Source organism: Xenopus tropicalis, chromosome 4, assembly GCF_000004195.4.
Source record: "Xenopus tropicalis strain Nigerian chromosome 4, UCB_Xtro_10.0, whole genome shotgun sequence".
NCBI classification, from domain to species: Eukaryota; Metazoa; Chordata; class Amphibia; order Anura; family Pipidae; genus Xenopus; species Xenopus tropicalis.
This window is the reverse complement of record NC_030680.2, coordinates 6859194-6874599: the sequence shown is the minus strand read 5'-3', so window position 1 is coordinate 6874599 and position 15406 is coordinate 6859194. Positions and strand designations below refer to the sequence as shown.

The 15406-nt window shown below is 41.1% G+C and overlaps 1 protein-coding gene across 4 annotated transcripts in view; it reads left to right on the top strand.

Moving 5' to 3' along the window:
• Positions 1-2467: 2467 nt before the first annotated feature.
• The window catches only part of btbd10 (BTB (POZ) domain containing 10), a 33263-nt gene continuing 20324 nt past the window's right edge, over positions 2468-15406 (top strand). Inside the window, exons 1-3 of one of the 4 annotated variants that reach the window (XM_004913340.4) lie at positions 2488-2575; positions 11219-11341; positions 13552-13680. In XM_004913340.4, the coding sequence (XP_004913397.1) occupies positions 13580-13680 (101 nt within the window). In that variant the 5' untranslated portion in view covers positions 2488-2575; positions 11219-11341; positions 13552-13579. Of the gene's footprint in view, positions 2576-11218; positions 11342-13551; positions 13681-15406 lie in introns of all 4 variants that reach the window. The other 3 variants (XM_002936740.4, XM_031900420.1, XM_012962086.3) reach the window with 3 other exon arrangements.

Sequence of the window (15406 nt, the reverse complement as noted above, 5' to 3'; positions counted from 1 at the left end):
CATCCTTTCAACTCTACTCATGAAGCCTTTTCCATCTACAGAGTTCAATATGTGACTTAACTTATAATTAGTTTTGTCCCCTCACATCAACGTACATTCACATTTCCCCTCGTTTCAGCTATGCTGTATCACTCCCTATCATCCCTACTCAATCTCTTCCTCTGAGCCCCTACCTTGTGCTAAAATAAACCCCTCTCGTTAGACAGTCCATCTAAGCAAAATGCTCATCAATGGTATACATGAAGTACAGCGCCATCTAGTGACTAGATACCATCAAACAAAGTCAATAAATACCTGATTGGATCCTATGGCGCCAATTCACTAAAATCACGGTTAGGAAAAAATTCGGAGTAACTGCGATAATTTCTGATGTTCTAAAATGTAACAAAAATGCTTTTATCGGTTGTACAAAAATATCGTAATTGCCTTCCGAAAATCACGAAATCTTCAGATCCGAACGTTTGTAAACAACACGAAGGCCTTTCTGGCTTTAAAACCTTCAATGCACGATTTTGGAAGCCTCCCATAGGACTCAATGGCACTTCGACAGATCCAACCTGGCAAAAAGAGAGCCACAATACCAAAGCTTGAATGAATTCCGAAATGGTCCTAGTCATTGCGAAAAGTTCGACTTTTTGTGGAAGTCAATGAAAGGCACGAAATAGTTGCGGAATTTTAACAAAATTATCATGGACTTTAGGAAATGTTCGATAAGTTAAGCTGGCCATACACGCACCGATAATATTGTACGAAACCTCGTTTCGTACAATATTCGGTGCGTGTATGGAAAGTCGGTGAGGCGATATCGGTCGAGTCGCTGATCGGGCGGGTTAGAAGATTTTGATTGGGCACCATTGAAGGCACCCGAGCAAAATCTATGTTCAGGGCTGAATCGGCAGAAGGAGGTAGAAATCCTATTGCTTCTACCTCCATATCTGACGATTCAGCCCTGAATGTCAGTGGAGGGTTGGAAAGATCTTTCGAGGGTCCGATGGTCGCACAAAAGATCGAAAATCACCACGTGTGTAGCCAGCTTTAGAAAAAATACGATTTTATCTCATAAATACTTAACCCAGACCTCTTTTTCTTCAGCACCAAAATGGAGCTCAACTCTAAATTTTTCACTCTTGAGTAATCAGTCCAAATTATTTAATTTATTTATTAAATATAATATTGCATTACAGTTGTTTTGGGTTCTTTTTGTGTCTGGAAGGGTAAAAAGTGAAGGTGAAACAGTAGGCATGATTTGGGTGTAATTAGATATGGCCTGGTTATGAATGGGCATTTTGGCCAAAAAATATCATGTGAGCAACCCTGCTCCAGGAAACCAGCCACAGATGTAGCTCGGTTATATTTACTGGCCACCACCTTGGTGACTACTGAGTAGGTATGAAGCTTATTGGGCCTATGAAGCTAAATTGACCACCCCCCCAATTATTATGTTATCAGGGCTCATACACCAATCAGTAGGATTTCAGCAGGACTCAGACAAATTCATGCTCCTGTCCGAACCAAATCCCAATCTCTTTTCCTTTTCCTGATTTACAAATCCAAAATAATGGATTTGGTGCATCCCTAGCCACCACTGAACCAGACTTGGCTGCACCATAAAACTAAACGTAAAACCAAACCCACAAGGTAATTTGATCAACACTGTAGTAAATTATAGAGAAACTGTGGAAAATAACGAGAAAAAAAAAAACATTCTCAGCCAAACACATTTTTCTTACAAAAATATTCGAAGAAAAGTTTTTACTCAAATTCTCGCCTAAACACTAGTAAATTAGTGGCAGGGTTGCCAGTTTTTTTCCTGTCAGGTTTCCAAAGTACAAACCCACCGGGGTAGTTTTTGGGGCCTTGTAGTTTGTAGTCTGGAAACTAGCCAAAGTTTTTCCCCCCTAGTGTGCCTGTTCCACTGCATGCTGGGTAATGTAGTTTGTATCTAACAATTAGCCTACAGCTAGGATTAATATAAAACTACAATACCCAGCATGCAATTGGGCAGTATAGACAGGGGCTTTATTTTGTATTCCTATTTGCTCTTTCAGGCTCAACCTGTCTGCCTTACAACCAGCTCCCTGCTCTATAGGGTATGTGGTACTTCTTTAGTGACTTCCCAGCTGGACTGGGCACAGAGGGAATTATCAGCCATCCCAGTAACTGAAGAGGGGGCACAGGGCATGGGAAGTGATTACACACTTTAAAAAGGCAGGTTTTCCCATGTATACTGGTTTTAGAACTGACTTGGCTAATTTGGACACAAGTTAGTTCTAATCACCTGTATGGGATGGAAAGGGAAAAGCTACAGGGCCACCTATACCCCTCACACAGAAGGCTAGCTGGGGTAATGGGCAAGTTCCTGTCACAACAAGTTGTACTACAGACTGTCACACTGCAAGACGTCCGGCCAGCTCTCGCGAGATTTGCAATTTGCGAAGCGGGAAGTCCCGCGAGATTAGCGCAGTGTGAGGGGCCGGAGCGGCAGTTCTCGCGAGAGTTGGATAATACTCGGAACTGGGGAGGAGGCCGAGGTACGGGAGCTGCTGGCCCCATGGTGCTGTGAGGCCGAGTGCAGGTAAGGATGGTTCGTGGTCTAATGATCGGAACTAGCGGGGAAATGGGATGAGAAGTGGCGGAATGTTGGGGGTGGCATGGCGGCTCCGGGTTGTGTCAGTGAGGGGAGACGGGGAGAGATGACAGGGCTATTACGCTGGGTTGGGGGGCAGAACTGTGCGATGTTGTGTCTGTGCGGCAGGGCTTGGGCAGCTGCTGGGGTAGGGCGGTGTTTGAGGGGTACACAGGGATGGGGGTGCTGGGTGTCACACAGGGGCGGTTGTTGTGTGAGGAGGTAGCAATTATATCTGTGTGTGAGGGGACTGTATCTGGGCCTGTGTGTGAGGGGACTGTATCTGGGCCTGTGTGTGAGGGGACTGTATCTGGGCCTGTGTGTGAGGGGACTGTATCTGGGCCTGTGTGTGAGGGGACTGTATCTGGGCCTGTGTGTGAGGGGACTGTATCTGGGCCTGTGTGTGAGGGGACTGTATCTGGGCCTGTGTGTGAGGGGACTGTATCTGGGCCTGTGTGTGAGGGGACTGTATCTGGGCCTGTGTGTGAGGGGACTGTATCTGGGCCTGTGTGTGAGGGGACTGTATCTGGGCCTGTGTGTGAGGGGACTGTATCTGGGCCTGTGTGTGAGGGGACTGTATCTGGGCCTGTGTGTGAGGGGACTGTATCTGGGCCTGTGTGTGACTGTATCTGGGCCTGTGTGTGAGGGGACTGTATCTGGGGAGAGGGGGCAGGACTAGGGGTGCTGTGTGAGGAAAACTAGTTCAGTGGGGACTATATGAGGCAGTGTGTGGGTAACAGTACTACTGGGGGGGCAGGGCTAGGGGTGCGCGGGTAACAGTACTACTGGGGGGCAGGGCTAGGGGTGCGCGGGTAACAGTACTACTGGGGGGGGCAGGGCTAGGGGTGCGCGGGTAACAGTACTACTGGGGGGGGCAGGGCTAGGGGTGCGCGGGTAACAGTACTACTGGGGGGGCAGGGCTAGGGGTGCGCGGGTAACAGTACTACTGGGGGGGCAGGGCTAGGGGTGCGCGGGTAAGTACTACTCTAGGGGTGCGCGGGTAACAGTACTACTGGGGGGCAGGGCTAGGGGTGCGCGGGTAACAGTACTACTGGGGGGCAGGGCTAGGGGTGCGCGGGTAACAGTACTACTGGGGGGGCAGGGCTAGGGGTGCGCGGGTAACAGTAACTACTGGGGGGGCAGGGCTAGGGGTGCGCGGGTAACAGTACTACTGGGGGGCAGGGCTAGGGGTGCGCGGGTAACAGTACTACTGGGGGGCAGGGCTAGGGGTGCGCGGGTAACAGTACTACTGGGGGGCAGGGCTAGGGGTGCGCGGGTAACAGTACTACTGGGGGGCAGGGCTAGGGGTGCGCGGGTAACGGTACTACTGGGGGGCAGGGCTAGGGGTGCGCGGGTAACAGTACTACTGGGGGGCAGGGCTAGGGGTGCGCGGGTAACAGTACTACTGGGGGGCAGGGCTAGGGGTTCTCTGTGCCAGGAACATGACTGGGCATATTGCTGTAAGGGGTGTGATTAGAACTGTCAGAGACAGACTTATGGGCAATTGTGTAAAGTTGTAGAACTAAAAAAGAGAGTTTTTGTGTGTCTGTAATATTCCAATATCCATTGTCTGCAATACTCACTATATTATCTTCTGTGAATTATGTCTGTGCCGGAGGTGCCATGGGTTCCTGGTTCCTTTTTATTTTACTCCTTACTTGCTTCAGCCAGGGATGAATATTTCATATATAAGTGAAGTATTATTTTGTACTTAACACCCAAAATATGTTTCTGTGAGTCGCAGCTGGAAGTTTGTGGTGTTTATAACACAATTGGAGGAAGTAGGTACTAAACCTTTAGTACTTAATGGATATTACTGGTCTATGCAGCATTTCAGTTGCACCGTAATATTTCTATGATATTAGAATTATTACCTTTCTTGTTCTTTAACTCTTTGTAATCACTAATCCCTGAAATCCAAAAGCAGATTGTGTGGTTTTTATTTTTATATTGCTTGTATGTCACTACTGTTCATGGGACATTCTGACTTCCTAACTGTTGCCCGGTTGCTATGGTAGTTAAATGAGAAGTAACACTTAATTTCTGGGCCTGGTTGGGATTAGAAAATACTTATTTAGATGCTCCTGTTGTACCCAAGGATGTCCCTAAAGTCCCAGCATGCCTTTCTTTCTCATTACTGGCAGGCCAATTACATTCTTCCGTCAAGGTCAGTTTTTATTTAAACACCATAAAAAAGGCTTTAACAGTCTGTTTGGCATTTTTTAGGCATTTAAGGAAATGTTAAGAACTCAAACAGTGGCATCAGGAAGAGGAAAATATGGGGGCTATTGTTTCGCTTGAACGACTTTTACTGAAAGAGGCATTTTTATTGTTATGTTTCACTGGAAAGGTCAGCACTTTTGTGCCACCCACTGGGAAAACAGGAATTTATGCCTATTTGTGCTAGGCCGGAGCCATGTTTTTTAAAGGGGACCTGTCACCCTAAGAAATAATTCCAAATCTTTGTGTGTCATGTTAGTAGAGCAAAATAAACTTTACTTACACTTTATGAATTATTGAATTTTTCTCCTTCAGTCTTAGAATTTACAGTCAAAGCCAGCAGGCCAGCGCCATTTTGAGTACACTTATTAAGGCAAAGCTTTGTTTCACCCAAAATCTTATGCATTTGCCATCTAGGAAGTGCTGAATGGGAAGTTGAAGTAATTGTAATTAAAAATTGGAGCTGTCAATCATATATTGCCTGCCCCGCCTCTATGCCGGAGGCATAGAGGCGGGGCAGGCAATATATGATTGACAGCTCCGATTTTTAAATGCATACAGGTATATGACCCGTTATCCAGAAAGCTCAGGACCAAGGGTATTTCGGATAAGGGGTCTTTCCGTAATTTGGATCTCCATACCTTAAGTCTATTGAAAAATCAATAAAACATTAATTGAACCCAATAGGATCCAATAAGGGGTAATTATATCTTAGTTGGGATCAAGTACAGGTACTGTTTTATTATTACAGAGAAAAGGGAATCATTTAACCATTAAATAAACCCAATAGGGCTGTTTTGCCCCAATAAAGGGTAATTATATCTTAGTTGGGATCAAGTACAGGTACTGTTTTATTATTACAGAGAAAAGGGAATCATTTAACCATTAAATAAACCCAATAGGGCTGTTCTGCCCCAATAAGGGGTAATTATATCTTAGTTGGGATCAAGTACAGGTACTGTTTTATTATTACAGAGAAAAGGGAATCATTTAACCATGAAATAAACCCAATAGGGCTGTTCTGCCCCCAATAAGGGGTAATTATATCTTAGTTGGGATCAAGTACAGGTACTGTTTTATTATTACAGAGAAAAGGGAATCATTTAACCATTAAATAAACCCAATAGGGCTGTTCTGCCCCCAATAAGGGGTAATTATATCTTAGTTGGGATCAAGTACAGGTACTGTTTTATTATTACAGAGAAAAGGGAATCATTTAACCATGAAATAAACCCAATAGGGTTGTTCTGCCCCCAATAAGGGGTAATTATATCTTAGTTGGGATCAAGTACAGGTACTGTTTTATTATTACAGAGAAAAGGGAATCATTTAACCATGAAATAAACCCAATAGGGTTGTTCTGCCCCCAATAAGGGGTAATTATATCTTAGTTGGGATCAAGTACAGGTACTGTTTTATTATTACAGAGAAAAGGGAATCATTTAACCATGAAATAAACCCAATAGGGCTATTCTGCCCCCAATAAGGAGTAATTATATCTTAGTTGGGATCAAGTACAGGTACTGTTTTATTACTACAGAGAAAATGGAAATCAGTTTTAAAATTTGGAATTATTTGATTAAAATGGAGTCTATGGGAGACAGGCTTTCCGTAATTCAGTACTTTCTGCATAACGGGTTTCCGGTTAAGGGATCCCATACCTGTACTACCAAATGGAATACATTAATGGTCATTTCTACACTATGCACAGTTTTACCCTTACTAATCTGGTCACTAGTGGGTCATTAGGGTCTGTGGATGAGATCAAGGCTGCTTCTACTGCCCCCTGTGCAGAATAACCTTGGCCCATTTGTTTACAGCACATCTGCCCTACTGGGTAATATGGTATAATGCACTGAGCACCCCTGGTATACATATTTTATATATAAAATGTTCCATAGCTGCAGTCTGTATTAACTCCTTATCAACCTCTTGCTCCGGTTATAAACACACAGAGGGATGGGCAGACATTAGAGGCAGCTAATTAGGTTTCTGTTTCAAAAATATCTCCGTATTGTGTTAAGCTATATATGAAAAAAAATATATATTGATTTTTTATTCTGTTCCAAAAGGCTATTATGGCTTATTCCTTATCTGTTACCCTGGGGAGCTATAAGCACATCCAGAGCAGGTAAGGTCAGAAGCTGATTACTGAGATGTCTGCGTTGTTTCTAATTCTCTAAAGGATCCGTCTCAGCCAGGTTCAGACTGGTGTCTGTGCCATAAAGTAAGCTGGAAAGTGTTGTGACCTACATGCGGTGCCAAGGGATGCCAAGTCAAAGAAATGTTGCTTTTGATTTAAGGTGGCCATACACAGCTACCTTAATAACCTAGGGCCAAACAATCAAATTATCCTCTTGTCGCCCACCTAAGGTGAACATAACAAGAGATTATCCACTCATTAGGCCATATTAAGACCAGGGTTTTTCACTTCATGGTAATTGAGGAAAGGCATCCTTTTTAGTCTCTGCTCAATAAGTACAGGTATAGGACCCATTATCCAGAATGCTCGGGACTTGGGGTTTTCCGGATAAGGGATCTTTCCGTCAGATCTCCTACCGTAAGTCTACTAAAATTATTTAAACAGTAATTAAACCCAATAGGTTTGTTTTGCCTCCAATAAGGGGTAATTATTTCTTAGTTGGGATCAAGTACAGGTACTGTTTTATTATTACAGAGAAAAGGGAATCATTTAACCATTAAATAAACCCAATAGGGCTGTTCTGCCCCAATAAGGGGTAATTATATCTTAGTTGGGATCAAGTACAGGTACTGTTTTATTATTACAGAGAAAAGGGAATCATTTAACCATGAAATAAACCCAATAGGGCTGTTCTGCCCCCAATAAGGGGTAATTATATCTTAGTTGGGATCAAGTACAGGTACTGTTTTATTATTACAGAGAAAAAGGGATTACATAATTCTGAACTTTCTGAATAATGGGTTTCCGGATAAGGGGTCCGATACCTGTACACACTAGCTAGTAATGAAAAGGTAGATAAGACAACAGTACAGGTATCGGACCCCTTATCCGGAAACCCGTTATCCAGAAAGCTCCGAATTACGGAAAGCCCGTCTCCCATAGACTCCATTATAAGCAAATAATTCAGAATTTTAAAACTGATTTCCTTTTTTTTATGTAGAAATAAAACAGTACCTGTAATTGATCCCAACTAAGATATAAATAATCTTTATTGGATGCAAAACAATCCTATTGGGTTTAATTAATGTTTTATTAATTTTTTAGTAAACTTAAGGTATGGAGATCCAAATTATGGAAAGACCCCTTATCCGGAATACCCTTGGTCCCGAGCATTCTGGATAATGGGTCCTATACCTGTACCTTTATTTAAATGGATATAATGGCAGCTATGGGAATTTGTACATTCTCCCCATGCTTATGTAGGTTTCCTCCCACATTCCAAAAAGGTTAATTGATAATTAAAAGAGGTTAATAGATAATAGGGAAATACCTGCCGGGTGATTTTAATTTCCACCCTAAAATTAACTCTTCTTTTAATGTAGATTGTTACAACTCCTTTTTGTTTTGCAAATCTTCTGCCTGTAGTTCAGCTAGCTATTGCAATAAATATCTCACAGGCAACCTTATGGTGTCCAGGGATACTGAATTTAGCACTCAAATTATACTTTAATCATCAGTTTGGAAGAAGGCAGAAAAGTAAGGCAAATAATTCATATACCCAGAGGCCTTTCCATTTGGCAGTGTTGCAAACAATAGAAACACTGTTGTGTTACAGGACAATAACAGGGCTAACAGGCAGTTGCACGTCTGCCAGCAAATAAATCACCATGGGAGTAAATTATTTTTTTAATGCAAAAATATTATACAGGTATCGGATCACTTATCCGGAAACCCGTTATCTAGAAAGCTCTGAATTACGGAAAGCCCGTCTCCCATAGACTCCATTATAAGCAAATAATTCTAATTTTAAAAAATTTAATGGTTAAATGATTCCCTTTTCTCTGTTATAATAAAACAGTACCTGTACTTGATCCCAACTAAGATATAATTACCCCTTATTGGGGCAGAACAGCCCTATTGGGTTTATTTCATGGTTAAATGATTCCCTTTTCTCTGTAATAATAAAACAGTACCTGTACTTGATCCCAACTAAGATATAATTACCCCTTATTGGGGGCAGAACAGCCCTATTGGGTTTATTTCATGGTTAAATGATTCCCTTTTCTCTGTAATAATAAAACAGTATCTGTACTTGATCCCAACTAAGATATAATTACCCCTTATTGGGGGCAGAACAGCCCTATTGGGTTTATTTCATGGTTAAATGATTCCCTTTTCTCTGTAATAATAAAACAGTACATGTACTTGATCCCAACTAAGATATAATTACCCCTTATTGGGGCAGAACAGCCCTATTGGGTTTATTTAATGGTTAAATGATTCCCTTTTCTCTGTAATAATAAAACAGTACCTGTACTTGATCCCAACTAAGATATAAATAATCCTTATTGGATGCAAAACAATCCTATTGGGTTTAATTTATGTTTTATTGATTTTTTTAGTAGAATTAAGGTATGGAGATCCAAATTACGGAACACCTTTGGTCCCGAGCATTCTGGATAACAGGTCCTACCTTCAACATTATCCAGCCATAGAAAGCTGCTGTGTGTAATATTGTATCACTCCCAACAGCTGTTGTGTATTTGTTATATAACTGCACCTCCTGTTCAGTAGTTGAAGGGCTTTAGTTGATGGAAATGATCTGTACCTCAAGGAGATTCTGGATGCAGTCCACGACGATTAAAAATAGATATTTTTTACATCTGTATATTTTTCTTTGTACACTTCCTGACATTATTTTACTCTATGGTTATGGTCAACCTCACTTGGCATGCTTGAGTCCGTCCCGTGTTTACACCCTCGCTAGACCGGTTGTTAAATGAATCGCTTCCCTCGTCCGACTTGTAATTGCAGTTCCACCGCTATTTCCTAAACAGGAGTTTCCATTTTTTGGTGCTTACATTTGCATGATGCATTGTATCTGTGATACTAAGGAATTTTAATTACATCCGACTGGGGAATTAAAGCTCGGTTGAACATATCTGCTTATTTAGTATTCACGAGGCAGCTTTATAATGTCTCTCATGGGACAAGCCATGGCAACCTACATGTTTGTCTCTCTAGCCAGCATATTACTGTTCATAAAGAGACGTGTCACATTTTATAGACACAATTAAACCCAAGACTTGTGCATTTTAAAGGTCCTGGGTTCTGTTCCTGCTTAGTACAGCTATCAGCAAACAAAGGGATACTGTCATGCTGTTTATGGGGTACTTTTTATTTCTAAAGGACATTGTTACACAGCAAATAATTCCCTCTGCCATTTAACATTATTAACATTTATTCTTGAACCAACAAATGTATTTGTAGCTGTAATATTGGTGTGTAGGCGCCATCTCAGTGCATCGTGCCTGAGTCTGAGCTTTCAGCCAGCGCTACACATTAGAACTGCTTTCAGCTAACCTATTGTTTCTCCTACTCCCATGTAACTGGAGGAGTCCCAAGCCGGACTTGGATTTCTTACTATTGAGTGCTATTCTGATACCTACTGGGAGCTGCTATCTTGCTCCCTTCCCATTGTTCTGCTGATCGGCTGCTGGGGGGGGGATATCACTCCAACTTGCAGCGCAGCAGTAAAGTGTGCCTGAGTCTGAGCTTTCAGCCAGCGCTACACATTAGAACTGCTTTCAGCTAACCTATTGTTTCTCCTGCTCCCATGTAACTGGAGGGGTCCCAAGCTGGACTTGGATTTCTTACTATTTAGTGCTATTCTGATACCTACTGGGAGCTGCTATCTTGCTCCCTTCCCATTGTTCTGCTGATTGGCTGCTCGGGGTGAGGGGGGGGGGATATCACTCCAACTTGCAGCGCAGCAGTAAAGTGTGCCTGAGTCTGAGCTTTCAGCCAGCGCTACACATTAGAACTGCTTTCTGCTAACCTATTGTTTCTCCTACTCCCAAGTAACTGGAGGAGTCCCAAGCCGGACTTGGATTTCTTACTATTGAGTGCTATTCTGATAACAATGTGAGATGATAGGAACATACTTGGGAATATTTTAGGATTTAGAAGGGAAATGTCAAGAATTACCATAACGCCTTATCCACTTATGTTAAGCAATCTGTAGATAGATCTACATGTTTGGGTATTTTATAATGTAGATTAATAGGAGCTGGAACCAATGAAAGCCTACCTTCTATTTAAAAGCATGCAACAACTGTTTTTTATTTCTCTTTCTATGCAAATTGTATACTTATTGCAGTACAATTTACTAATTCCTGCTTCATTCACTTCTTTTAATCCAATGCTTTTGTTTTTCTGTGTTTTCATAGCTGGCTGTTGGTCATACTTTTTCTTTAAATCCCTCCAAACACCGCTATAGAAGTCTGCTAGGTAACCAGTGTTCTACAGCAGAGGTGCAGATTATTTCATGAAAATATTTCTGTTTGGTTCAGGTGGGTTCAGTAAGAGACTATAATTAATTTCAGTGTGAAAGGTCATGTTGTCAAATAGTCATATTTGTATGGCATTAAAGGAACAGTCACACCAAAAAGTAAAAGTGTTCAGAATATAATGTACAGGTATCGGACCCCTTATCCGGAAACCCGTTATCCAGAAAGCTCCGAATTACGGAAAGCCTGTCTCCCATAGACTCCATTTTAATCAAATAATTCAGAATTTTAAAACTGATTTCCTTTTTCTATGTGGAAATAAAACTGTACCTTGTAATTGATCCCAACTAAGATATAAATAATCCTTATTGGATGCAAAACAATCCTATTGGGGTTAATTAATGTTTTATTGATTTTTTAGTAGACTTAAGGTATTGAGATCCAAATTACGGAAAGATCCCTTATCCGGAATACCCTTGGTCCCAAGCATTCTGGATAATGGGTCCTATACCTGTACTGCGGCCCTGCACTGGTACAACTGGCGTTTTTACCCCATAAATTGATATAAACTAAGGTGCTGTGTAGCTATGGGGGCAGCCATTCAAAGGAAAAAAGGCAGATAGCAGATAACAGCGAAAACACCATTGTATTCTGCAGAGTAGGGAATCCACTTTTTTCGCCTTGCAAGGAAATGTGTATGCATCCCATCGGTGGTTTACATTCTTGCGGGTGGGATGGCATTTAAAGGAGATTAGTCACCCGCAATAGCGAAGATTTATTGCAGACGACTAATCTCCACGTGTGCCACTGGCCTTAAGGAGGAAGACACACAGAGCTACTAGTAGCAGCTACTAACTGCTGATCAGTTACGAATATTTGTCTCTACGTTTGTTTTACCAGAGGCTATTCTCCGTATTGTCTATGGCAGGGGATTTTCTGGCGTTTAGTAGCCGTGAAAAAGTAGCTGCTACTATGTAGCTTAGTGTGTCTTCGTAGCTTTCAAATGGGGGTCACTGACCCCGGCAGCCAAAAAACATGTTCATTGTTATTGTTAATTTTTGTAATTTTCCTTTCTATTGAAGTCCCAATAAACCCAATAGGACTGTTCTGCCCCAATAAGGGGTAATTATATCTTAGTTGGGATCAAGTACAGGTACTGTTTTATTATTACAGAGAAAAGGGGAATCATTTAACCATTAAATAAACCCAATAGGGCTGTTCTGCCCCAATAAGGGGTAATTATATCTTAGTTGGGATCAAGTACAGGTACTGTTTTATTATTACAGAGAAAAGGGAATCATTTAACCATGAAATAAACCCAATAGGGCTGTTCTGCCCCAATAAGGGGTAATTATATCTTAGTTGGGATCAAGTACAGGTACTGTTTTATTATTACAGAGAAAAGGGAATCATTTAACCATTAAATAAACCCAATAGGGCTGTTCTGCCCCCAATAAGGGGTAATTATATCTTAGTTGGGATCAAGTACAGGTACTGTTTTATTATTACAGAGAAAAGGGAATCATTTAACCATTAAATAAACCCAATAGGGCTGTTCTGCCCCCAATAAGAGGTAATTATATCTTAGTTGGGATCAAGTACAGGTACTGTTTTATTATTACAGAGAAAAGGGAATCATTTAACCATTAAATAAACCCAATAGGGCTGTTCTGCCCCCAATAAGGGGTAATTATATCTTAGTTGGGATCAAGTACAGGTACTGTTTTATTATTACAGAGAAAAGGGAATCATTTAACCATGAAATAAACCCAATAGGGCTGTTCTGCCCCCAATAAGGGGTAATTATATCTTAGTTGGGATCAAGTACAGGTACTGTTTTATTATTACAGAGAAAAGGGAATCATTTAACCATTAAATAAACCCAATAGGGCTGTTCTGCCCCAATAAGGGGTAATTATATCTTAGTTGGGATCAAGTACAGGTACTGTTTTATTACTACAGAGAAAACGGAAATATTTTTCCAAAATTTGAATTATTTGATTAAAGTGCAGTCCTTTTTATAATTCGGTGCTTTCTTGATTATGGGTTTCCGGATAACGAATATGACCTTTCACATTACAGAAATATTAGGGCCAAATTCCTGTTCGTTAACGTTCCATAGGGGCCACACACCCTGCAGTACAACACTGGGTAACTAGTTTTTTTTTTTTGTTTTCACTTTCACGGTACATTTGCCCTTCATTCTGCATGGCATTCTCTTTTATTTGTTCTGATCAATACTGCTATGTTATGTGGGTCATGTGTGCTTTCAGAGGATAGTGTGAGCAATCTGGGAGTGGCATGGCAGGACGGCCCCATCCTTATGACAGTAACTCCAGCGATCCAGAGAACTGGGATCGGAAATTGTATAATAGACCCCGTAAGCTCTATAAGCATTCAAGGTAGGTACTGTGCCAGCGTTGCACCTCTCTCCTTGTCAACCTCAGCACTTCCATTTCACCTGAAATATTTATGTTGAGTGCTTGCCCCATGTTTACGGGCGTAGTGGTGCCGTAATGTAAAGCTTTTCTTTTTTGTACCTGTTTATTTCCTTGTGTGATGTGCCTGCATGGCTTCACTAATGCTCTGCAAGTAATTGTCATTTCATATATGCCTTCATCCTTTGGGGAAAAATGTCTCCTGTGTGCATTTTTTTTTTTTTATATTGAAAAAGCAGTGTTATGTGCTCAGGGCTGTCCTTAGCGATGGCGGGGACACTATTTATGAATGGAGCAAATCCAAGCTGTTGTGTTTCTGATAACTACAGGTATTGGACCCCTTATCCAGAAACCCATTATACAGAAAGTTCTGAATTACAGAAAGGCCATCTCCCATAGGCTCCATTTTAATCAATAATAAACAGAACCTGTACTTGATTCCAACTAAGATATAATTACCCCTTATTGGGGGCAGAACAGCCCTATTGGGTTTTTTAATGGTTAAATGATTCCCTTTTCTCTGTAATAATAAAACAGTACCTGTACTTGATCCCAACTAAGATATAATTACCCCTTATTGGGGGCAGAACAGCCCTATTGGGTTTATTTAATGGTTAAATGATTCCCTTTTCTCTGTAATAATAAAACAGTACCTGTACTTGATCCCAACTAAGATATAATTACCCCTTATTGGGGCAGAACAGCCCTATTGGGTTTATTTAATGGTTAAATGATTCCCTTTTCTCTGTAATAATAAAACAGTACCTGTACTTGATCCCAACTAAGATATAATTACCCCTTATTGGGGCAAAACAGCCCTATTGGGTTTATAAAACAGTAATTAAACCCAATAGGATTATTTTGCATCCAGTAAGGATTAATTATATCTCAATTGGGATTAAATACATGGTACTGTTTTATTTTTACAGAGAAAAAGGAAATACATTTTTAAAATCTGAATTATTTGATTAAAATGGAGTCTATGGGAGACAGGCTTACCGTAATTCGGAGCTTCCTGGATATTGGGTTTCCGTATAAGGGATCCCTAAACTGTAATAGTCTAAAAATATATATACGTTGCCAAAAAAGCTGCCCCTTTAGATCTAGTTGGCAGCTTATTGGCCTGTCTGAAAATGGACCAGATATCTATCTGGCATGTTTAAAGGGATAGTTCACCTTAAATTAACTTATGATGCAGGAATTGATATTTTGAGACTATTTGCAATTGGTCTTTGTTTTGTTATTTTTGATGGTTATTGGTCAGCAGGTCTCCATTTGGTATTTTAGCAGCTATCTAGTTGCTAAGGTCTTGTTTACCCTAGCAACCAGGCAGTGGTTGAAACAAGAGATGGGAATATGAATAGTGGAGGGCCTTCGCAGAAGGAAAAGTTATAAAATAATAATAAAACTGGAGCCTCACAGAGCAATCGTTTCTGGCTACTGGGGTCAGCGACCCCCATTTGAAAGCTGGAAAGAGTCAGAAGATAAATGCAAATAATTAATAAACTATAAAACAACAATAAACAATGGAAACCAATTGCAAAGTTTCTAGGAATAGGGGATTCTATAACATACTAAAAGTTAACGGTGAACCTACCCCTTTAAAAGTCCTGTTGAGTGACCATGTCGGCACATTGGGGGTCTCCCTAGGCGCCCATTATCTCTTATTCACTAGATTTACCAACTAGCC